The sequence below is a fragment of the Coregonus clupeaformis genome, unplaced genomic scaffold (assembly GCF_020615455.1).
Source record: "Coregonus clupeaformis isolate EN_2021a unplaced genomic scaffold, ASM2061545v1 scaf0874, whole genome shotgun sequence".
NCBI lineage: Eukaryota > Metazoa > Chordata > Actinopteri > Salmoniformes > Salmonidae > Coregonus > Coregonus clupeaformis.
In genome coordinates this window covers 58,868-78,253 of record NW_025534328.1, presented here as the reverse complement: position 1 = coordinate 78,253, position 19,386 = coordinate 58,868, and the positions used below count along the sequence as shown (strand labels likewise).

At 46.0% G+C, this 19,386-nt stretch overlaps 2 protein-coding genes across 3 annotated transcripts; one reads left to right on the top strand and one right to left on the bottom strand.

The window, feature by feature from the left end:
• Window positions 1–1,080: 1,080 nt before the first annotated feature.
• On the top strand, window positions 1,081–11,699 carry LOC121576344 (parvalbumin alpha). The gene is made up of 5 exons (XM_041889427.2): window positions 1,081–1,159; window positions 7,995–8,066; window positions 9,872–10,004; window positions 10,700–10,809; window positions 10,901–11,699. Exons 2-5 carry the CDS (start codon window positions 8,003–8,005, stop codon window positions 10,927–10,929), a joined length of 336 nt encoding a protein of 111 aa, XP_041745361.1. The 5' UTR covers window positions 1,081–1,159; window positions 7,995–8,002; the 3' UTR covers window positions 10,930–11,699.
• A 36-nt stretch (window positions 11,700–11,735) lies between these two features.
• baiap2l2b (BAR/IMD domain containing adaptor protein 2 like 2b) lies at window positions 11,736–19,304 on the bottom strand. Of its 2 annotated transcripts, XM_041889425.2 has the most exons (14): window positions 18,834–19,304; window positions 18,473–18,548; window positions 17,768–17,854; window positions 16,847–16,908; window positions 16,364–16,435; window positions 16,196–16,285; window positions 15,988–16,055; window positions 15,832–15,895; window positions 15,623–15,727; window positions 15,279–15,381; window positions 14,971–15,178; window positions 12,828–12,893; window positions 12,370–12,744; window positions 11,736–12,130 (listed from the first exon to the last, which is right to left on the bottom strand). In XM_041889425.2, exons 1-14 carry the CDS (start codon window positions 18,885–18,887, stop codon window positions 12,055–12,057), a joined length of 1,506 nt encoding a protein of 501 aa, XP_041745359.1. In that variant the 5' UTR covers window positions 18,888–19,304; the 3' UTR covers window positions 11,736–12,054. The 2 variants fall into 2 exon arrangements, with proteins under 2 accessions (XP_041745359.1, XP_041745360.1); XM_041889426.2 differs by lacking the exons at window positions 17,768–17,854; window positions 18,473–18,548; window positions 18,834–19,304 and adding an exon at window positions 17,260–17,453 and having other exon boundaries at window positions 11,737–12,130.
• Window positions 19,305–19,386: the final 82 nt, after the last annotated feature.

The window sequence follows — 19,386 nt, the reverse complement described above, 5'->3', positions numbered from 1 at the left end:
ATGAAGTGGAAGGGTCAAGTCAGCTCAGCTGTATTTTCTCTGATTACTTTTATGAGTTGATTTAGGAACTCTTAAGAAATACACTTACTCTTAAGAGATGTACTTGACCTCATTGAGACCTTGGAGTTAAGATAAGAAAGCCTTGCGTGATCATTTTGCTGATGTTGCAATTATGAGCAACAAAAGAGAGAGCGTTATGAGAGAGAGAGAGAGAGAGAGAGAGAGAGAGAGAGAGAGAGAGAGAGAGAGAGAGAGAGAGAGAGAGAGAGAGAGAGAGAGAGAGTTAAGGCGTCCGATCCGAAAAGGTTTGGACCAGTTCGTTATATATTATGACGACATTTTGTTGGTTTTTGTTCGTTTTGGTCTTCGGCAAGGGTTTTTTCAGCTGTTCGTCCACACCCCAAAAAAACTATCCAGGCAAGATTAATTTCGGTAGCCAAAGTCTACGCCCCTTTGTCGGTTATAGATCAACAGTAGGGATTCTTGAATTAAGTGTTTGTTGTCGTTCAATGATAGACCACTCGTTTCCATGCAATAAACATCTTAGTTAGATGTCAAATTGTGCAACAAAGATCTCCTTGGCAAAAAACTCAAAATTAATAAGAGATTTCTAGAGTTATCTTAGATTAAATCGGACTATTTTGAAGAAGTGTATACTGGCTACGGCGTCTCAAGATGGAAAAACAGTACTATTGCCACTTTTTTCTAGTTTTTCAAGCAAAGGGCTTTTAAGGGAGTATGCGAGCACACTCATTCAGGTCACCTAGCCGAGTTCGGCTAGCTGCCAGCAGAAACGAAGCATTCAGAAGAGAGAGCGAGAGAGCGAGAGAGCGAGAGAGAGAGAGAGAGAGAGAGAGAACAGCAAAGAAGTGTTTTATTAATAGTAGTGGTTGATTCGTTAGTACTGTTGAGAAAGCGATCTGAGCCTAGGGCCACACACACACAAGAAAGCATTCTGTCTCTTGGGCAGTGTTAGTACGTCATATCTTGATGCCCACTGTCCCTCTCCCATACGCTCCCAAAATAAATGTGTGTGTATGTGTGTGTGTGTGTGTGCATGTGTGTGTGATATATAAGACTATTGTGGACCCCCCCTCGCTTACCCTATCTCAATCTCCAGCCCCTCTCTCTTTCCAGAATCTAGTCCCTCACTATCCAGGTAAGGTTGATCATTGAAAGTAGCGTAAGGCATAGGTCTGGATTGTGGTATTGGTTTTCATTGGTTCACCAGACTGGATGCATAATTATTAATGATTGGCTGGTTGGGGTCTGCAGTACCTGACATTCAAACTTGCAGAAAAAGTTTACATTGGTTTGTTTTAGTTTTTTGGTCATTTTGTGTTAGAAAATTATTGTTGTTTTGAGAAGTGTTGGATAAGGATATATGTAGTATGCTGTGATGTCATACAGCGTATATAGAGAATCCTGTGTAGTGATTATGTACTCTTGAATGGCTGGATGTTGGTAGAATTCCATTATAAAACCTGCAGCTATTCTAAGTCCAAGTTCTGAGGGACCAGACAGAATGCTCAGAATATTTGTAATTCTTAGAATATTCCTAAAACAATGGTTCTAGTATTCTATGGTCTGCTTGGAGAGTTCAGTCTCCTGTCCGCTCAGCCCAAATATGAATGAACGTGGTACTGTGTGTGTGTGTGTGTGTGTGCTTATGTACTTTAAACCAAGACATGTATGTCTGTCTCCAAGACTCATACAATCGTTATGGTATACGATGCCAAGGTTGAAATATTACCCAGTGCAATACATCATACTCACAGCCGGTCATATTTGAGCGTTGCATGACACAAATCTGAAGCCAGTCAAATTTAGGACTACAGCAGCATTTCAAAGGCCGTCACCCAACACGGTGATACATTCCTAATATTGGGATAAATATATCATTAAAAATAGCCCTTTACACCATCTGAGAGAGAGAGAAGACATCTTGGTGTCCCCTAAAGACAACCAAGTCTGACTTCCAAGCACACAACACCAAGGCCCAATCCCAAATTGATCTCTACATTTTTGATTCGAATGGTATAAGCAATGTGGTGACACTTCAACCTAGCCTAAAGTCAGAGGGCAAGATGTAGCTATTACCATATTGCTTACACCAGTGTAATCTATCTCAGATCTCCACAAATGCAGGATGTAGATCTTAGGGATCGATTTGGGATTGGGCCATGGTCTTGTTAGAATATATATATACAGTACCAGTCAAAAGTGCATCAGATGACCTGGCCTCCACAATCACCTGACCTCAACCCAATTGAGATGGTTTATATATATATATATATATATATAAACACACCTTCTCATTCCAGGGTTTTTCTTTATATTTACTATTTTCTACATTGTAGAATAATAGTGAAGGCATCAAAACTATGAAATAACACATATGGAATCATGTAGTAACCAAAAAAGGGTTAAACAAATTCCTCATGAAGCTGGTTGAGAGAATGCCAATAGTGTGCAAAGCTGTCATCAAGGCAAAGGGTGGCTACATTGAAGAATCTAAAAAATCTAAAATATATTCTGATTTGTTTAACACTTTTTTGGTTACTACATGTTACCATTTGTGTTATTCTACAATGTAGAAAATAGTCAAAATAAAGAAAAACCCTTGAATGAGTAGGTGTGTCCAAACTTTATATATATTCTTAAGTGACATTTAACCATCGTAGTTAACTTTATCTAACATATTCATTTCAGTTAGTTATATTGCTCCTTCTTGGTCAGGTCGTTATTGTAAAAGCTAATGTGTTCTCAATGACTTACAAAGGCATAAATAGAGTTATATGTCATAGAGTTATATATCACTTGAGGTGACATATTACCCTGCAGTATAACGCTAATATTGTCAAGACTAATTGTCAAGTCGTTTTACCTCGAGTGGGCTGCACTAACTGTCGACCCCTATATACGTGCCAGAAGGTTGCTGTCAATCATATACTGTATGTATGTAGATGCCAAAGACAACTGGAAAGTTGTTTTACCTGTGATGAAGTGTCACTGTTAACATTCTAGAAGGGTTAGGTTGCTTTGAAACATATGTAGATGCCACTGTTAACCCTGTAAGTGCTAGAAGGGTTAGGTTGCTGTCAAACATATGTACATGCCAAAGATCAACATAAACTTGTTTTACCTATGATGAAGTGTAAGATAAACTGTTAAGATTCTAGAAGGGTCAGGTTGCTGTCAAACATATGTAGATGCCACTGTTAACCCTTTACGTGCTGGAAGGGTTAGGTAGCTGTCAAACAGCTTGTTTTACCTCAGATAAAGTGTAACTGTTGATTCAATATACATACATAAGGGTTGGGTTACTGACTTGAAACACAAGTTGTTTTACTTCTGACACACCCACACACACACACACACACACACACACATACAAACACATGTATGCAGATTCCAAAGATGACTGAGGTTCATGTGCCACAACCCTTAGCACTTAGCCACAAGCATGACAACATGCTAACAGTGTGATGACAACATACCTAAAGGACACAGAAGCCACAAGAGACATGGAAAATATACAAGATTCAGGACACATGAAGAGATACTATGAGTAGGGTTACAATATTCTGGTAACTTTCCCAAAATTCCCAGGTTCTCCAGAAATCTCGTTTGGTGGATTCCCAGATTTCCTGCTTATTGCCTCCTAAATGTAGAAGACAGGAGACATGGGAGATATGAGAGATATGGGCCTTGGCTGCATCCTTGGCAGATGTCTTGGTCCATACTGTACTATATATAGAGATTGCTACAGAGTTAGATTTCAAAATATATTTGTTACCAAGGTAGAGAGAGCGAGACAGAGACAGAGAGCGGGGGAGAGAGAAGGGGGGGGGAGAGATGAATAGAGAGAGAGAGGTAGAGCATGAGTACAGCAAGTGAGACAGATATAATATTTCACATTTCTCTCTCTCTCTCTCTCTCTCTCTCCATTCCACATTTTATTAGTCACAGTCTCCTCATAGACGTTTCTGCCTGGTGTGGACAGTGGACCTATCACCGGCGGAGTCTCTGAGACACTGCAAATGTCACAAACTAGTTTACCTCATCTGATCCTGTACACACACACACACACACACACACAGAGCAGCAAATACATGCACATTCACAGAAGCTCTGGCACTGACTTACGTACGCCTGCACACACACACAACCATACACACACACAACCATACACAAACACACAACCATGCACACACACACAACCATACACACACACACAGCCATACATACACACACACACACATACATGCGCATGCACAAACGTGCGTACACACACACACACACAAAGTTTCCTTCTGGACAAACAGGTTTTTTTCACCACAAGCCGCTAAACACACCATGTCACTAGACTCTATCCACCACCATGTCACTAGACTCTATCCATCCCCATGTCACTAGACTCTATCCACCCCCATGTCACTAGACTCTATCCACCCACCATGTCACTAGACTCTATCCATCCCCATGTCACTAGACTCTATCCATCCCCATGTCACTAGACTCTATCCACCGCCATGTCACTAGACTCTATCCACCACCATGTCACTAGACTCTATCCACCACCATGTCACTAGACTCTATCCACCACTATATCACTAGACTCTATCCACCGCCATGTCACTAGACTCTATCCACCACCATGTCACTAGACTCTATCCACCACCATGTCACTAGACTCTATCCACCACCATGTCACTAGACTCTATCCACCATCATGTCACTAGACTCTATCCACCACCATGTCACTAGACTCTATCCACCACCATGTCACTACACTCTATCCACCCCATGTCACTAGACTCTATCCACCACCATGTCACTAGACTCTATCCACCACCATGTCACTAGACTCTATCCATCCCCATGTCACTAGACTCTATCCATCCCCATGTCACTAGACTCTATCCATCCCCATGTCACTAGACTCTATCCACCACCATGTCACTAGACTCTATCCACCACCATGTCACTAGACTCTATCCACCACTATATCACTAGACTCTATCCACCGATGTCACTAGACTCTATCCACCACCATGTCACTAGACTCTATCCACCACCATGTCACTAGACTCTATCCACCACCATGTCACTAGACTCTATCCACCACCATGTCACTAGACTCTATCCACCCCCATGTCACTAGACTCTATCCACCACCATGTCACTAGACTCTATCCACCACCATGTCACTAGACTCTATCACCATGTCACTAGACTCTATCCACCACCATGTCACTAGACTCTATCCACCACCATGTCACTAGACTCTATCCACCACCATGTCACTAGACTCTATCCACCACCATGTCACTAGACTCTATCCACCACCATGTCACTAGACTCTATCCACCCCCATGTCACTAGACTCTATCCACCACCATGTCACTAGACTCTATCCACCGCCATGTCACTAGACTCTATCCACCACCATGTCACTAGACTCTATCCACCACCATGTCACTAGACTCTATCCACCACCATGTCACTAGACTCTATCCACCACCATGTCACTAGACTCTATCCACCACCATGTCACTAGACTCTATCCACCACCATGTCACTAGACTCTATCCACCACCATGTCACTAGACTCTATCCACCGCCATGTCACCAGCCTAATCAGGCTGTATATCAGTAATATAGAGGCTTCCTCATCTCGTGGCCTCGTCTTTATTTAGAATGATTAGAAAGTACCTCTGACGGCTTCCACCATTTTGCTTTCAATGTCTTCTTGCATTTTTGCAGGTGAGTGGAAGGATGCCACTGGATACTATTGAGATGCACTCTCAGTTGCACTGAGTAGTTATTAAGTGATATCTGTCTGGCTCCTTAATGACATCTACTGAGCAATTTAAGGCACTGCAGGAATGATCTCACAAACACTTAAAAACTGTGCACCCAGAACACTACAACTGCCATGATCAAATTGAGTTGAGTGGACTTATAAATGTTAGGTAATAGGACTCTGGCTCCATTTTGAGAGAGTGGTAGTCATATGCTTTCTTATAAGATTTGTCTTGGGAAAGTATCTTGTTGATTTTCATTGGACCTCTGTTCACAAACTTTATTCATGCTGCGTCTTATATTACCAAATATGGCCTTCGGTCAACTATCTCCCCTCCCCTCCTCTTTCCTCTCCTCCTCTCCCTCTCTCTCCCTCTCTCTCCTCTCCTCTCCCTCTCCTCTCCTCTCCTCTCCTCTCCTCTCCTCTCCTCTCCTCTCCTCTCCTCTCTCCCCCTCCCTCCTCTCCCTCTCCCTCCTCTCCTCCCCTCCTCTCCCCTCTCCTCTCTCCTCTCCTCTCCCTCCTCTCTCCCCTCCCCTCCTCCTCCTCTCTCCCTCCTCTCCTTCCTCTCCTCCCCCTCCTCTCCTCCTTTCTCCCCCTCCTCTCCTCCCTCCTCTCCCCTCCTCTCCCCTCCTCTCCTCCCCTCCTTTCTCCCTCTTTTCTCCCCTCCTTTCTCCCTCCCTCCTTTCTCCCCTCCTCTGCTTTCTCCCCTCCTCTGCCAAGTTCATTTGGGTGTCCGTTGAGTGCCAGAATGATATAGAGCCCAGCTCATGGTCCCTGGCCAAACTCTGATGCTGTTCCTCTCCTCTCTTTTTCTTCCCTCTCCTGTCCCCTCTGCTATCCTCTCCTGTCTCCTCTCCTGTCCCCTCTCCTCTCCTCTCCTCTCCTCTCCCCTCTCCTCTCCTCTCCTGTCTCCTGCTCCTCTCCTGTCTCCTCTCCTCTCCTGTCCCTCTCCTCTCCTCTCCTCCCCTCTCCTCTCCTCTCCTCTCCTCTCCTCTCCTCTCCTCTCCTCTCCTCTCAGTTGCACTGAGTAGTTATTAAGTGATATCTGTCTGGCTCCTTAATGACATCTACTGAGCAATTTAAGGCACTGCAGGAATGATCTCACAAACACTTAAAAACTGTGCACCCAGAACACTACAACTGCCATGATCAAATTGAGTTGAGTGGACTTATAAATGTTAGGCAATAGGACTCTGGCTCCATTTTGAGAGTGGTAGTCATATGCTTTCTTATAAGATTTGTCTTGGGAAAGTATCTTGTTGATTTTCTTGATTTTCTTGTTGACCTCTGTTCACAAACTTTATTTATGCTGCGTCTTATATTACCAAATATGGCCTTCGGTCAACTTTCTACCCTCCCCTCCTTTCCTCCCCTCCCTCTCCTCTCTCCTCTCCTCTCCTCTCCTCTCCTCTCCTCTCCTCTCCTCTCCCCTCCTCTCCTCTCCTCTCCTCTCCTCTCCTCCTTTCCTCCCCTCCTTTCTCCCCCCTCCTCCTCTCCCCTCCTCTCCCCCTCCTCCTCTCCCCTCCTTTCTCCCCCTCCCTCCTCTCCTCCTCTCCCTCCCTCCTCTCCTCCTTCTCCCTCCCTCCTCTCCTCCTCTCTCCCCTCCCCTCCTCTCTCCCTCCCCTCCTCTCCTCTCTCCCCTCCCCCCTCTCCCTCCTCTCCCTCCCTCCTTCTCCCCTCCCCCTCCTTTCTCCCCTCCCTCCTTCCTCCCCTCCTCTCCTCTCTCCCCTCCCCTCCCCTCCTTTCTCCCCTCCTCCTTTCTCCCCTCCTCCCCTCTTCTCCCTCCTCTCCCCTCCTCTGCCAAGTTCATTTGGGTGTCCGTTGAGTGCCAGAATGATATAGAGCCCAGCTCATGGTCCCTGGCCAAACTCTGATGCTATTCCTCTCCTCTCTTTTTCTTCCCTCTCCTGTCCCCTCTCCCGTCTCCTCTCCTCTCCCCTCCTCTCGTCTCCTCTCCTCTCTTACTGCCACTGTCCTTACTGTGTGTCTGCCAGACACTATTCATGGACTTTACATCACCACAGTCCAGAGACACTGGGCCTGTGCATCTCTGTCTGTTCTGTTCCTTAGCCAAGGTCTCACGGCTCAGGAGAATCTTGTAATTGACACTCAAAACTTTCTCCTCGCGCCTCAGTTACACTATCCCTATAATGTATTCATAAACCTCTCTCTCTCTCTCCCCCAGTTACCAAGATGGCCGCTTTGAAAGATTTTTTGAAAGCTGATGATATTCAGAAGGCCCTTGAGGCAGTCAAAGGTGAGCAGAAGGTTTCACTGTTGAAAACCAAACCAAATCTTTAGAAAATAATATAATATACAGTGGGGAAAAAAAGTATTTAGTCAGCCACCAATTGTGCAAGTTCTCCCACTTAAAAAGATGAGAGAGGCCTGTAATTTTCATCATAGGTACACGTCAACTATGACAGACAAAATGAGGAAATAAAATCCAGAAAATCACATTGTAGGATTTTTAATGAATAAATTTGCAAATTATGGTGGAAAATAAGTATTTGGTCAATAACAAAAGTTTCTCAATACTTTGTTATATACCCTTTGTTGGCAATGACACAGGTCAAACGTTTTCTGTAAGTCTTCACAAGGTTTTCACACACTGTTGCTGGTATTTTGGCCCATTCCTCCATGCAGATCTCCTCTAGAGCAGTGATGTTTTGGGGCTGTCGCTGGGCAACACGGACTTTCAACTCCCTCCAAAGATTTTCTATGGGGTTGAGATCTGGAGACTGGCTAGGCCACTCCAGGACCTTGAAATGCTTCTTACGAAGCCACTCTTTCGTTGCCCGGGCGGTGTGTTTGGGATCATTGTCATGCTGAAAGACCCAGCCACGTTTCATCTTCAATGCCCTTGCTGATGGAAGGAGGTTTTCACTCAAAATCTCACAATACATGGCCCCATTCATTCTTTCCTTTACACGGATCAGTCGTCCTTGTCCCTTTGCAGAAAAAAAGCCCCAAAGCATGATGTTTCCACCCCCATGCTTCACAGTAGGTATGGTGTTCTTTGGATGCAACTCAGCATTCTTTGTCCTCCAAACACGATGAGTTGAGTTTTTAAAAGTTATATTTTGGTTTCATCTGACCATATGACATTCTCCCAATCCTCTTCTGGATCATCCAAATGCACTCTAGCTAACTTCAGACGGGCCTGGACATGTACTGGCTTAAGCAGGGGGACACGTCTGGCACTGCAGGATTTGAGTCCCTGGCGGCGTAGTGTGTTACTGATGGTAGGCTTTGTTACTTTGGTCCCAGCTCTCTGCAGGTCATTCACTAGGTCCCCCTGGGTGGTTCTGGGATTTTTGCTCACCGTTCTTGTGATCATTTTGACCCCACGGGGTGAGATCTTGCGTGGAGCCCCAGATCGAGGGGAGATTATCAGTGGTCTTGTATGTCTTCCATTTCCTAATAATTGCTTCCACAGTTGATTTCTTCAAACCAAGCTGCTTACCTATTGCAGATTCAGTGTTCCCAGCCTGGTGCAGGTCTACAATTTTGTTTCTGGTGTCCTTTGACAGCTCTTTGGTCTTGGCCATAGTGGAGTTTGGAGTGTGACTGTTTGAGGTTGTGGACAGGTGTCTTTTATACTGATAACAAGTTCAAACAGGTGCCATTAATACAGGTAACGAGTGGAGGACAGAGGAGCCTCTTAAAGAAGAAGTTACAGGTCTGTGAGAGCCAGAAATCTTGCTTGTTTGTAGGTGACCAAATACTTATTTTCCACCATAATTTGCAAATAAATTCATTAAAAATCCTACAATGTGATTTTATGAAAAAAAAATTCTCAATTTGTCTGTCATAGTTGACGTGTACCTATGATGAAAATTACAGGCCTCTCTCATCTTTTTAAGTGGGAGAACTTGCACAATTGGTGGCTGACTAAATAATGTTTTCCCCCACTGTATATCTCTCCCTTCTCTCCCGTCTCCTCCCTCCCTCCCCATCTCCTCCCTCCCTCCCCATCTCCTCCCTCCCTCCCTCTCCCCTTCTTTCCTCCCTGTCCGTGTGTGTGCGTGTGCGCGTGTCCGTGTGTGTGTGTGTGTACAGCGGAGGGTACCTTCGACCATAAGAAGTTCTTTGCTCTGGTGGGCCTGAAGGCCATGACTCCTGACAACGTCAAGAAGGTGTTCCAGGCTATTGATGCTGACCAGAGTGGATTCATTGAGGAGGAGGAGCTCAAGTAAGAGGAAGAGACACACAGACGGTGACACACACACACACTACAGACACACACACACTACAGACACACACCACTACAGACACACACCACTACAGACACACAAACACTCACAAACAGACATATGCACACACCAATTACAGACACAAAATGAGACACACACACACACACCAAAGACGCACATGGACAGGTGTGCACACACACATTCATCAGATGTGAATTTGTGGCTAATTTCCCATTTGCAAGCTAGCATACCATTTAGAATGCATGCCCAATATAGGGTTGCAAAATTCCGGTAACTTCGCCAAAATGCAGAGGTGTTCCAGAAATCCTGATTCGAAGATCCCTGACATCAGGAGAGAATAAGTGGAAAATCCGGGAATCGTCCAGACATGATTTCTGGAAAACCTAGAAATTGTGGGGAAAGTTACCAGAATTTCACAGTCCCAGCCAAAATAAAACATTTCTTCACGCTAAATCTCTGACCTCAGGTTCATACTGAAGGGTTTTTCTGAGGACGACAGTCACACACACACACACACATGCAGATCCTTAATCTTGACCCCTAACCTTTGACCCCTCTCTGACCTCAGGTTCGTACTGAAGGGTTTCGGTGAGGACGGCAGAGACACACACACACACTACAGATGTCGCTCCTTAATCTTGACCCCTAACCTTCGACCCCTCTCTTACCTCAGGTTCGTGCTGAAGAGTTTCGCTGAGGATGGCAGAGACCTGACCGACGCCGAGACCAAAGCATTCCTTAACGCCGCCGACAAGGACGGAGACGGAAAGATCGGCATTGACGGTGAGAGAGATGATAGGATGATAACAGAATGAAGTCATGACGTCATTCCTAGATAATCTTCATCTTCTCTTCCTCTTCTTCTCTTTTCCAGAGTTTGAAGTCTTGGTCCATGAGGTGTAAAGAACAACCCTCGTCTCCCCCTTTCTCCTCCCCTGTGAATTCCTGTTTTAACTACAATCTCCCACCTCTATGCCTCCCCCCCATCACCCAGAAAAGCACCATCCGGGTGAAGTTTCTCCTCGGTACAGATCTAGGATCAGCTTCCCCTTCCCCAATCCCAACCTTATCTACTAGAGTGGGGAAAATGTAAACTGACCCAAGATCAGCGTCTAGGCTACTTCACCCTACACCGCACCATGCAGGCCCAGTCTCTCTCAGTGAAACAGTACAGGAGACATCCACCAGGGAGAGGTAGAGAGGGGACACCCCAACAAGCACTACTGTATTTATTTGTACGTTTTTCTACCTTACCAACATACTGTATACGTGTCCTGTTTTGATTTGAAAACCTCACGACTGTCTCATTTTAAAAGAAAACCTTTACTGTAGATATAATGTACCAGAAACCATCCTTTTCCTCTCACCGTCTATAAACCCTATGTCACTTTACCCAAATGCCACCCTACTACCTTCATAGAGCACTTCTTCAAAAGAGTGACAAAAGGGAATAGGGTGCCATTATTTGGGGACGCACCCTGTACAACCTGTCTCTCATTCTTTATTTTTGCCTATTCACACATACTTGTACCCTCCTTCCCTCCCTCCCTCCATTCCTCCTTCCTCTCTCGTCTGGTAATGAGATGTATAAATAAAGAAGAGGTAGAGCTGTGAAGAGAGATACATGATTCAAATAAGAAATAATAAGGAATAAAACACCTTAAGTAAAATGACTTGATTTTATTTATAATTGTATTATTATTATTTATTTTATTATCAACTACATTGGACACTAACATACAGTAGAACAAGGAATCCACAAATGAGACAATTAATTTAGTTATTTTCACAATGAAAGTATCTATTTCACAATAAAAGCATCCTAGATAGATTTTCCAATCGTTTGCTAATTGTTCTATCGAAACACACAAACAATGTGACAGTGCTATTCTTAATCGCATAATAATACAAATAAATAAATATATTTTTACACTAATAGATCATCTACATAATTTATCTAAAAATAGACTCAATGTCAAACTCAAGGACGTAAGCTTTTCTTGACGTCTAAATCTCTGTGCTGATTGGTCAGTGGATCCTGGGTGCTGATCTGTCATTGGTGGTTGTTGGTTTAAGCTTCACTGTCGCAAAGGGATTGGTTCCCCTGCAACAGATCAGGTGACATGTAAACAACTAGCACTCAACACTAATGACAAACATCCCAGCAGGCGCACAAACACTGGCACACACAGACACACACAAACACACACAGACACACACACAGACACACACACTGAAACACACACAGGCACACACACTGACACACACACAGACACACACACACAGACACCCACACACAGACAGACACACACACAGACACACACACAGACACACACCTCCTACCTGGGAAAGAGTAGGTTTTCTCCAGAAGCTCCAAGGGGTGATAATGACTCCGCCTTCCTCTCCGGGAAAGTAGGCTGGATTGGTCGAAAGTCAGCTGACCCTCTCCGGAGCATTGTTGTTGGCTGAGGGGGTGGCGGCGGCGGAGGAGGAGGGGGCGGGAGCTCGCTATAGCCCTTCATGCTATTTGTTGTCATCACAATCTCTGGCTCCGCCCTCCTCTCAGGGAGGGGAGAGATTGGTCGGAAGTCGACGGAGGCCCTGCGAGTGGGTGTGGCAGGCGGCGCGACATCACCGTAGGCCTTTTCTGATTGGTCCATGGAGGTGTCAGAGGGATCCAATAGGTTGTTCATGCTGTGGCTCCTCAAGGAAGTGCCACTGGAGGGTCAAATGTCAGATATGACCACATTGATTAATTGATTGATTGATTGATTGATTGATTGACTGATTGATTGACATACCTGGACCCCAATAGGTTAGAGAACTCCTCAGTAGAAGCAACATAAGCTGCTGGGAACCAGCCCTGGCTGTTTGAACAACAGAGAGAGACCAGCAAACACAAAAATTGCCTAAATACTGTAACTGACAAGTTCCTAGATCATATCCACTGTTTTCCCAGCCAGCCACCCACCTACCCACATAGGAATGAATGAATGAAGGAACAAACAAACAGACAAACAAAGGAATGAATCATAATGGGCCTTGCTGCTATCCACTGTCCCCTACCGTAGGCTGCTATCCACTGTCCCCTACCGTAGGCTGTTATCCACTATCCCCTACCGTAGGCTGTTATCCACTGTCCCCTACCGTAGGCTGCTATCCACTGTCCCCTACCGTAGGCTGCTATCCACTGTCCCCCTAACGTAGGCTGCTATCCACTGTCCACTACCGTAGGCTGTTATCCACTGTCCCCTACCGTAGGCTGCTATCCACTGTCCCCTACCGTAGGCTGCTATCCACTGTCCCCCTACCGTAGGCTGCTATCCACTGTCCCCTACCGTAGGCTGTTATCCACTGTCCCCCTACCGTAGGCTGTTATCCACTATCCCCTACCGTAGGCTGCTATCCACTATCCCCCTACCATAGGCTGCTATCCACTGTCCCCTACCGTAGGCTGTTATCCACTGTCCCCCTACCGTAGGCTGTTATCCACTGTCCCCTACCGTAGGCTGTTATCCACTATCCCCCTACCGTAGGCTGTTATCCACTATCCCCTACCGTAGGCTGTTATCCACTATCCCCTACCGTAGGCTGTTATCCACTGTCCCCTACCGTAGGCTGCTATCCACTGTCCCCCTACCGTAGGCTGCTATCCACTGTCCCCTACCGTAGGCTGCTATCCACTGTCCCCTACCGTAGGCTGCTATCCACTGTCCCCTACCGTAGGCTGCTATCCACTGTCCCCTACCATAGGCTGTTATCCACTATCCCCCTACCGTAGGCTGTTATCCACTGTCCCCTACCGTAGGTTGCTATCCACTGTCCCCCTACCGTAGGCTGCTATCCACTGTCCCCCTACCGTAGGCTGTTATCCACTGTCCCCTACCGTAGGCTGTTATCCACTATCCCCTACCATAGGCTGCTATCCACTGTCCCCTACCGTAGGCTGTTATCCACTATCCCCCTACCGTAGGCTGTTATCCACTGTCCCCTACCGTAGGCTGTTATCCACTGTCCCCTACCGTAGGCTGTTATCCACTGTCCCCTACCGTAGGCTGTTATCCACTGTCCCCTACCGTAGGCTGTTATCCACTATCCCCTACCGTAGGCTGTTATCCACTATCCCCTACCGTAGGCTGCTATCCACTGTCCCCTACCGTAGGCTGCTATCCACTGTCCCCTACCGTAGGCTGCTATCCACTGTCCCCCTACCGTAGGCTGTTATCCACTGTCCCCTACCGTAGGCTGTTATCCACTGTCCCCCTACCGTAGGCTGTTATCCACTGTCCCCTACCGTAGGCTGTTATCCACTATCGTAGGCTGTTATCCATTATCCCCTACCGTAGGCTGCTATCCACTGTCCCCTACCGTAGTCTGTTATCCACTATCCCCCTACCGTAGGCTGTTATCCACTGACCCCTACCGTAGGCTGTTATCCATTGTCCCCTACCGTAGGCTGTTATCCACTGTCCCCCTACCGTAGGCTGTTATCCACTGTCCCCTACCATAGGCTGTTATCCACTGTCCCCTACCATAGGCTGTTATCCACTATCCCCCTACCATAGGCTGCTATCCACTGTCCCCCTACCGTAGGCTGCTATCCACTGTCCCCTACCGTAGGCTGTTATCCACTGTCCCCTACCGTAGGCTGTTATCCACTGTCCCCTACCGTAGGCTGTTATCCACTGTCCCCCTACCGTAGGCTGCTATCCACTGTCCCCTACCGTAGGCTGCTATCCACTGTCCCCTACCGTAGGCTGTTATCCACTATCCCCCTACCGTAGGCTGTTATCCACTGTCCCCTACCGTAGGCTGTTATCCACTATCCCCCTACCATAGGCTGTTATCCACTGTCCCCTACCGTAGGCTGTTATCCACTATCCCCCTACCGTAGGCTGCTATCCACTGTCCCCTACCGTAGGCTGTTATCCACTATCCCCCTACCGTAGGTTGCTATCCGTTCTCCCATACAGCCACCCATTCCTTGGCTCCTGGACCAACACGGTGACCATCTCTCCCTGGGTGAAGGGTAGGAGTTTGGGGTTGGAGGAGGGCGGGTGGGACACCAGGGCTCTCATGGTCCTACCCCCACCCAGACCCAGAGACTCACCCACTGAGGAGGAGCGGGATCGGCTGTGGAGGGGGGACGGGGCTGGGTGGAGGTAGGACCATAACACAACAAATGTAAGTAGTGTAATTTTAATTGACTAAATATAACCCTGTTCTTTGGGGGTGCAGTGTAGTCCTCCTACCTCTAGAGGGCACTCTCCCCAGGGCCTGCTGTTCTCTCCTGGCCCAAGACATGTCTCTGTCCTCATCTACTGTCTGCAGCAGAGAGCTCACTGAGCCACACAGCTGAGGAGAGAGGGAGACGGGGTAAGGTTGAATGGTTGGGTGGATGGGTCCTCTGTAGCTCAGCTGGTAGAGCACGGCGCTTGTAACGCCAAGGTAGTGGGTTCGATCCCCGGGACCACCCATACACAAAAATTTATGCACGCATGACTGTAAGTCGCTTTGGATAAAAGCGTCTGCTAAATGGCATATTATTATTATTATTATTGATGGGTGACGGATGGGTGGAATACTTGTCTCTAACCTGTGCCTCCTGGTCAGGGTGGGTGGGGGTACGGGGTCTGGATCCTCGTGTCTCGTTCACTTTCTCCTTCCATCCATCAGCCTTCTGCTGTAGGGAAGCCCCTGTCTGTGGGAGAGATGGGGACATTTCAGAACACTACCTGTGTGTGTTGGTTTCTAAAGGTTTCTGAAGTCCCCGTTTTGGACATAAACATGTCTGTGTGTGTGTACCTTGTTGATGAGGAAGAGCAGTGATTGTGTCAGTCCGCAGTGTTTCTCTGCCAGGAAGCGATACCTAATAATAACAATTGTCATCGTATTCATAATCATCATAATAGTGATAATAATAATTGTATTGGTAATGTATTAATAATTGTAAAGATTGACCTCCTCTCCTCCTCCTTCATAATGTCATGTTGACTCTGTCTCAGGTACTGCATGTACTCACTGTGCTCCTGGAGAACACACGCACGCATGCACGCACGCACAACCACAGTTACTGTATGGAATGTGGTAGTGTTAGACAGTGTCTGATCTAACTGTAAGAAGGAGGGTGTGTGTGTATGGTTGTCTGTGTCTGTGTGTGTGTGTGTACCAGTGAGTCTCTGAAGGCTCCTCTTCTCAGCTGTTTCTCTAGAGCTTCTGCCTGGTTCCTCACCTCCAGCTCATACACCCTGCGACTGCCCTATGGAGGAGATACAGGAGTGTGTGTTAGCACACACGTACACGTACAGACACACACACACTCTTGCCAGATACTCACGTCAATGTACTCCTCGTCCAACTTGACATTCTTCTCCATGGCTTGTAAAACTTCTACCTGGAACCATCGAAACTGAAGGGGAAGAATTACAACGTTACACCCTCGGGTGGAAGAAAAACAATGTTACACTCTATGGCAGTGGCCACACATAGGCTGTGGATGGAAACAGTGGCGTGGACATATTGTAAATAAACATAGATAAATAGGAGGTGTAAAGACACTAAGTAGGATCAGGAACATATAGACATAAATAATAATAATAATAATAATAATAATAATAATATGCCATTTAGCAGACGCTTTTATCCAAAGCGACTTACAGTCATGTGTGCATACATTTTTACGTATGGGTGGTCCCGGGGATCGAACCCACTACCCTGGCGTTACAAGCGCCATGCTCTACCAATTGAGCTACAGACGACCACAATTAAACAGATAAATAAAATAAATAATAATAAATAAATAATAAAAACAGATACTGACCACTCCCTCCATCTCAGCTGTGAGTCTTCTCTGCGTCTCAGATATCTGTACCAGGACATCTCCTGTGGAACACACAGACACACATTAGCATCCCCAATTAGCATTGATGACAGCATCTCATAGGGAATGAATGGGGCCGTGGATCAGACCTAGCAACCTAGCCTTATTAGCACTGACGATAGCATCTCATAGGGAACGAATGGGGCCGTGCGTCAGAGCTAGGCTAGCATGACAGCGTAGCTACAGCAGGTTAGTCAAGTGAGAAGGTCAGCGCAGCAGTGTGACCATGAAGAGAGGATTGGGTAACTGCTTTGAATTATAGATGACAGTCTTTCAGCCACACTCAATTCATTAGCTCAACTGGCATGCTGTGTGTGTGTGTGTGTGTGTGTGATTGATCAGTCCGTCCTTACCTCTCAGTAAAGCCTGTTCTTATTAATATTTATTGGCACCATCGGAGCTAGACTGTCCTTCCAAAAAAACAGAGTGCCAAGCCCAGTTTAAATGTAGACCTCTCTCATCTCACCCAGTATCGTAAAACACACCGCCTGCCACAACAACATCAAAGTTGCTCAAAGACGTTAAGAAGAATGAAGTTAAAGGTGACTCAGCAAAATGACGTTGCCATGAGCAGCACCGCAGATATTGAGATGAGCGAGATGCAAGACTCTCACACAGTATCTGTGCACGGCGTGGTAGCCAGGGCACCAAAACAGCAGAGAAGTTGATCCTTGCGCCTCAACTCTCTTAGCTGTTGCAGAAATTAACCCAATATGCGGTTTCCTTTTTGCATCTACATCACATCGTTAAGTCTACCTTTAATAGATCCCCAGTCTGTGTTTGGCCCATTGTAGCCTGCTGGTGCTACGGTACAGTACAGTACAGTACAGGACAGACAGACGTACAGACAGACACACTTACCAAGTGAGCGAGATGAGAGTGTGTGAAGGGCCTGTTCTCCCATCTTTGCTACAGCACTAAAGTAGGCCTCACTGGTAACAGCCAAGGCTGCAACCACACACACACACACACACACCTGTTAGCATTATTGCTATTAACTAACAAGCCTAATAATGACACATAACAAACCAAACCTTGTAATCATATCTTAACTGTCCCAACCAACCAATCAACCCTAATTGACCCAATAAGTAAAACACCTGTGGTGATGGACACCTGATACAGGCATAAATAGCCCAGTGGTTAGGTAACAGGCATAGAGGTAGAACGAGGCCTCTGGATGGACAGAACCCGTTTTAGCATGGACATTGCAGGCTTCCACCATTTGAAAGTCACAGAAGTTATCATGGCACAGATTCAAAGATGAGTCCTCGTTCTACCTCTATGGGCAACAGGCATTTCTTTACCATGTTACAACTACCTACTAACTTCTATCTCTATGGGCAACAGGCATCTCTTTACCATGTTACAACTACCTACTAACTTGCTGACCTGTGATAGATGCCTTGTACTGTTTTATCAGTCAGAGTTAGGTCTTTGACATCAATAATACGTTAGCCCAATTACATCTAGGGAACGTGTCAGAGAGGGATGACCCCCCCCCACACACACACACACACACGATGACACAAATGCATACTTATGTATCAACTTTCACACACACACCTTGGAAAGCATTGACATAGCTGTTTCCTAATGCAACTAGCGTCTGTAAGCCTGGGTTGAACTGTTCCATCAGGCTCTATGGAAGAGAACACAGAACAAACAAACATCTCATATTGGCCAATACTTACTACTATGCCCTGTGTTTAGTCAGGCCTACAAGTGGTTGTATATTGAAGGTTAAACGTTACAGGAAGATATTTTGAATAGTTTTAGCAACATTTTCCCCCCATATACGCTCATTTTGAATATTATTGGAGTGTGAAAGATAGGGGTAGCTTATTGCCAATACGCTCTTTATTTATAACAATATTGGCAATAATCTACCCCCATAGCACTACCCTACCATAAAGGGTATACTTACTGTGTACACAGACAATGTAGACCTATGTAACTGGTCACTGTTAGCCCCCGACATAGTAACAGCTTCGTGTTCCACAAAACAAAAGAAAAACTGTATAATAACAAATGAGGAAAAATAAATAAAGTCTTATAAACTATTCTCTTTAAACTCCAGAGTACTAGTTGAAAGTTTCAATAAAGAAATAAATGACAGTTGGTAGTAGTTGCTAGTAGGTTAGCTAGGTACTAATCAGCGTATTCCGTTACAGGCCTCTTCTTTTGATAGTGAAAGTCACCTTGGAGACTATCCCGCTCCTCGTTCTCCGTTGTCGTTGTTCCCTCGTTCTTTCTGCCACCTATTACACCCTGTTGTGATAGAGTGATAGCTCTCTCTCTCTCGCATTCGTTAATGAGCCTCTTCATCCCTCCACCATAAGCCAGTTTTACAGAGAGAAGGAGAAAAAATGGACACCGATACGGCCGGGGCAGCTGAATTATAGATGGAGGAAAGGAAAGGATGGATGGAAACGTCACCTGTTGAAACTAAGCCACCACCACAGGGAGGGACGTAGGTA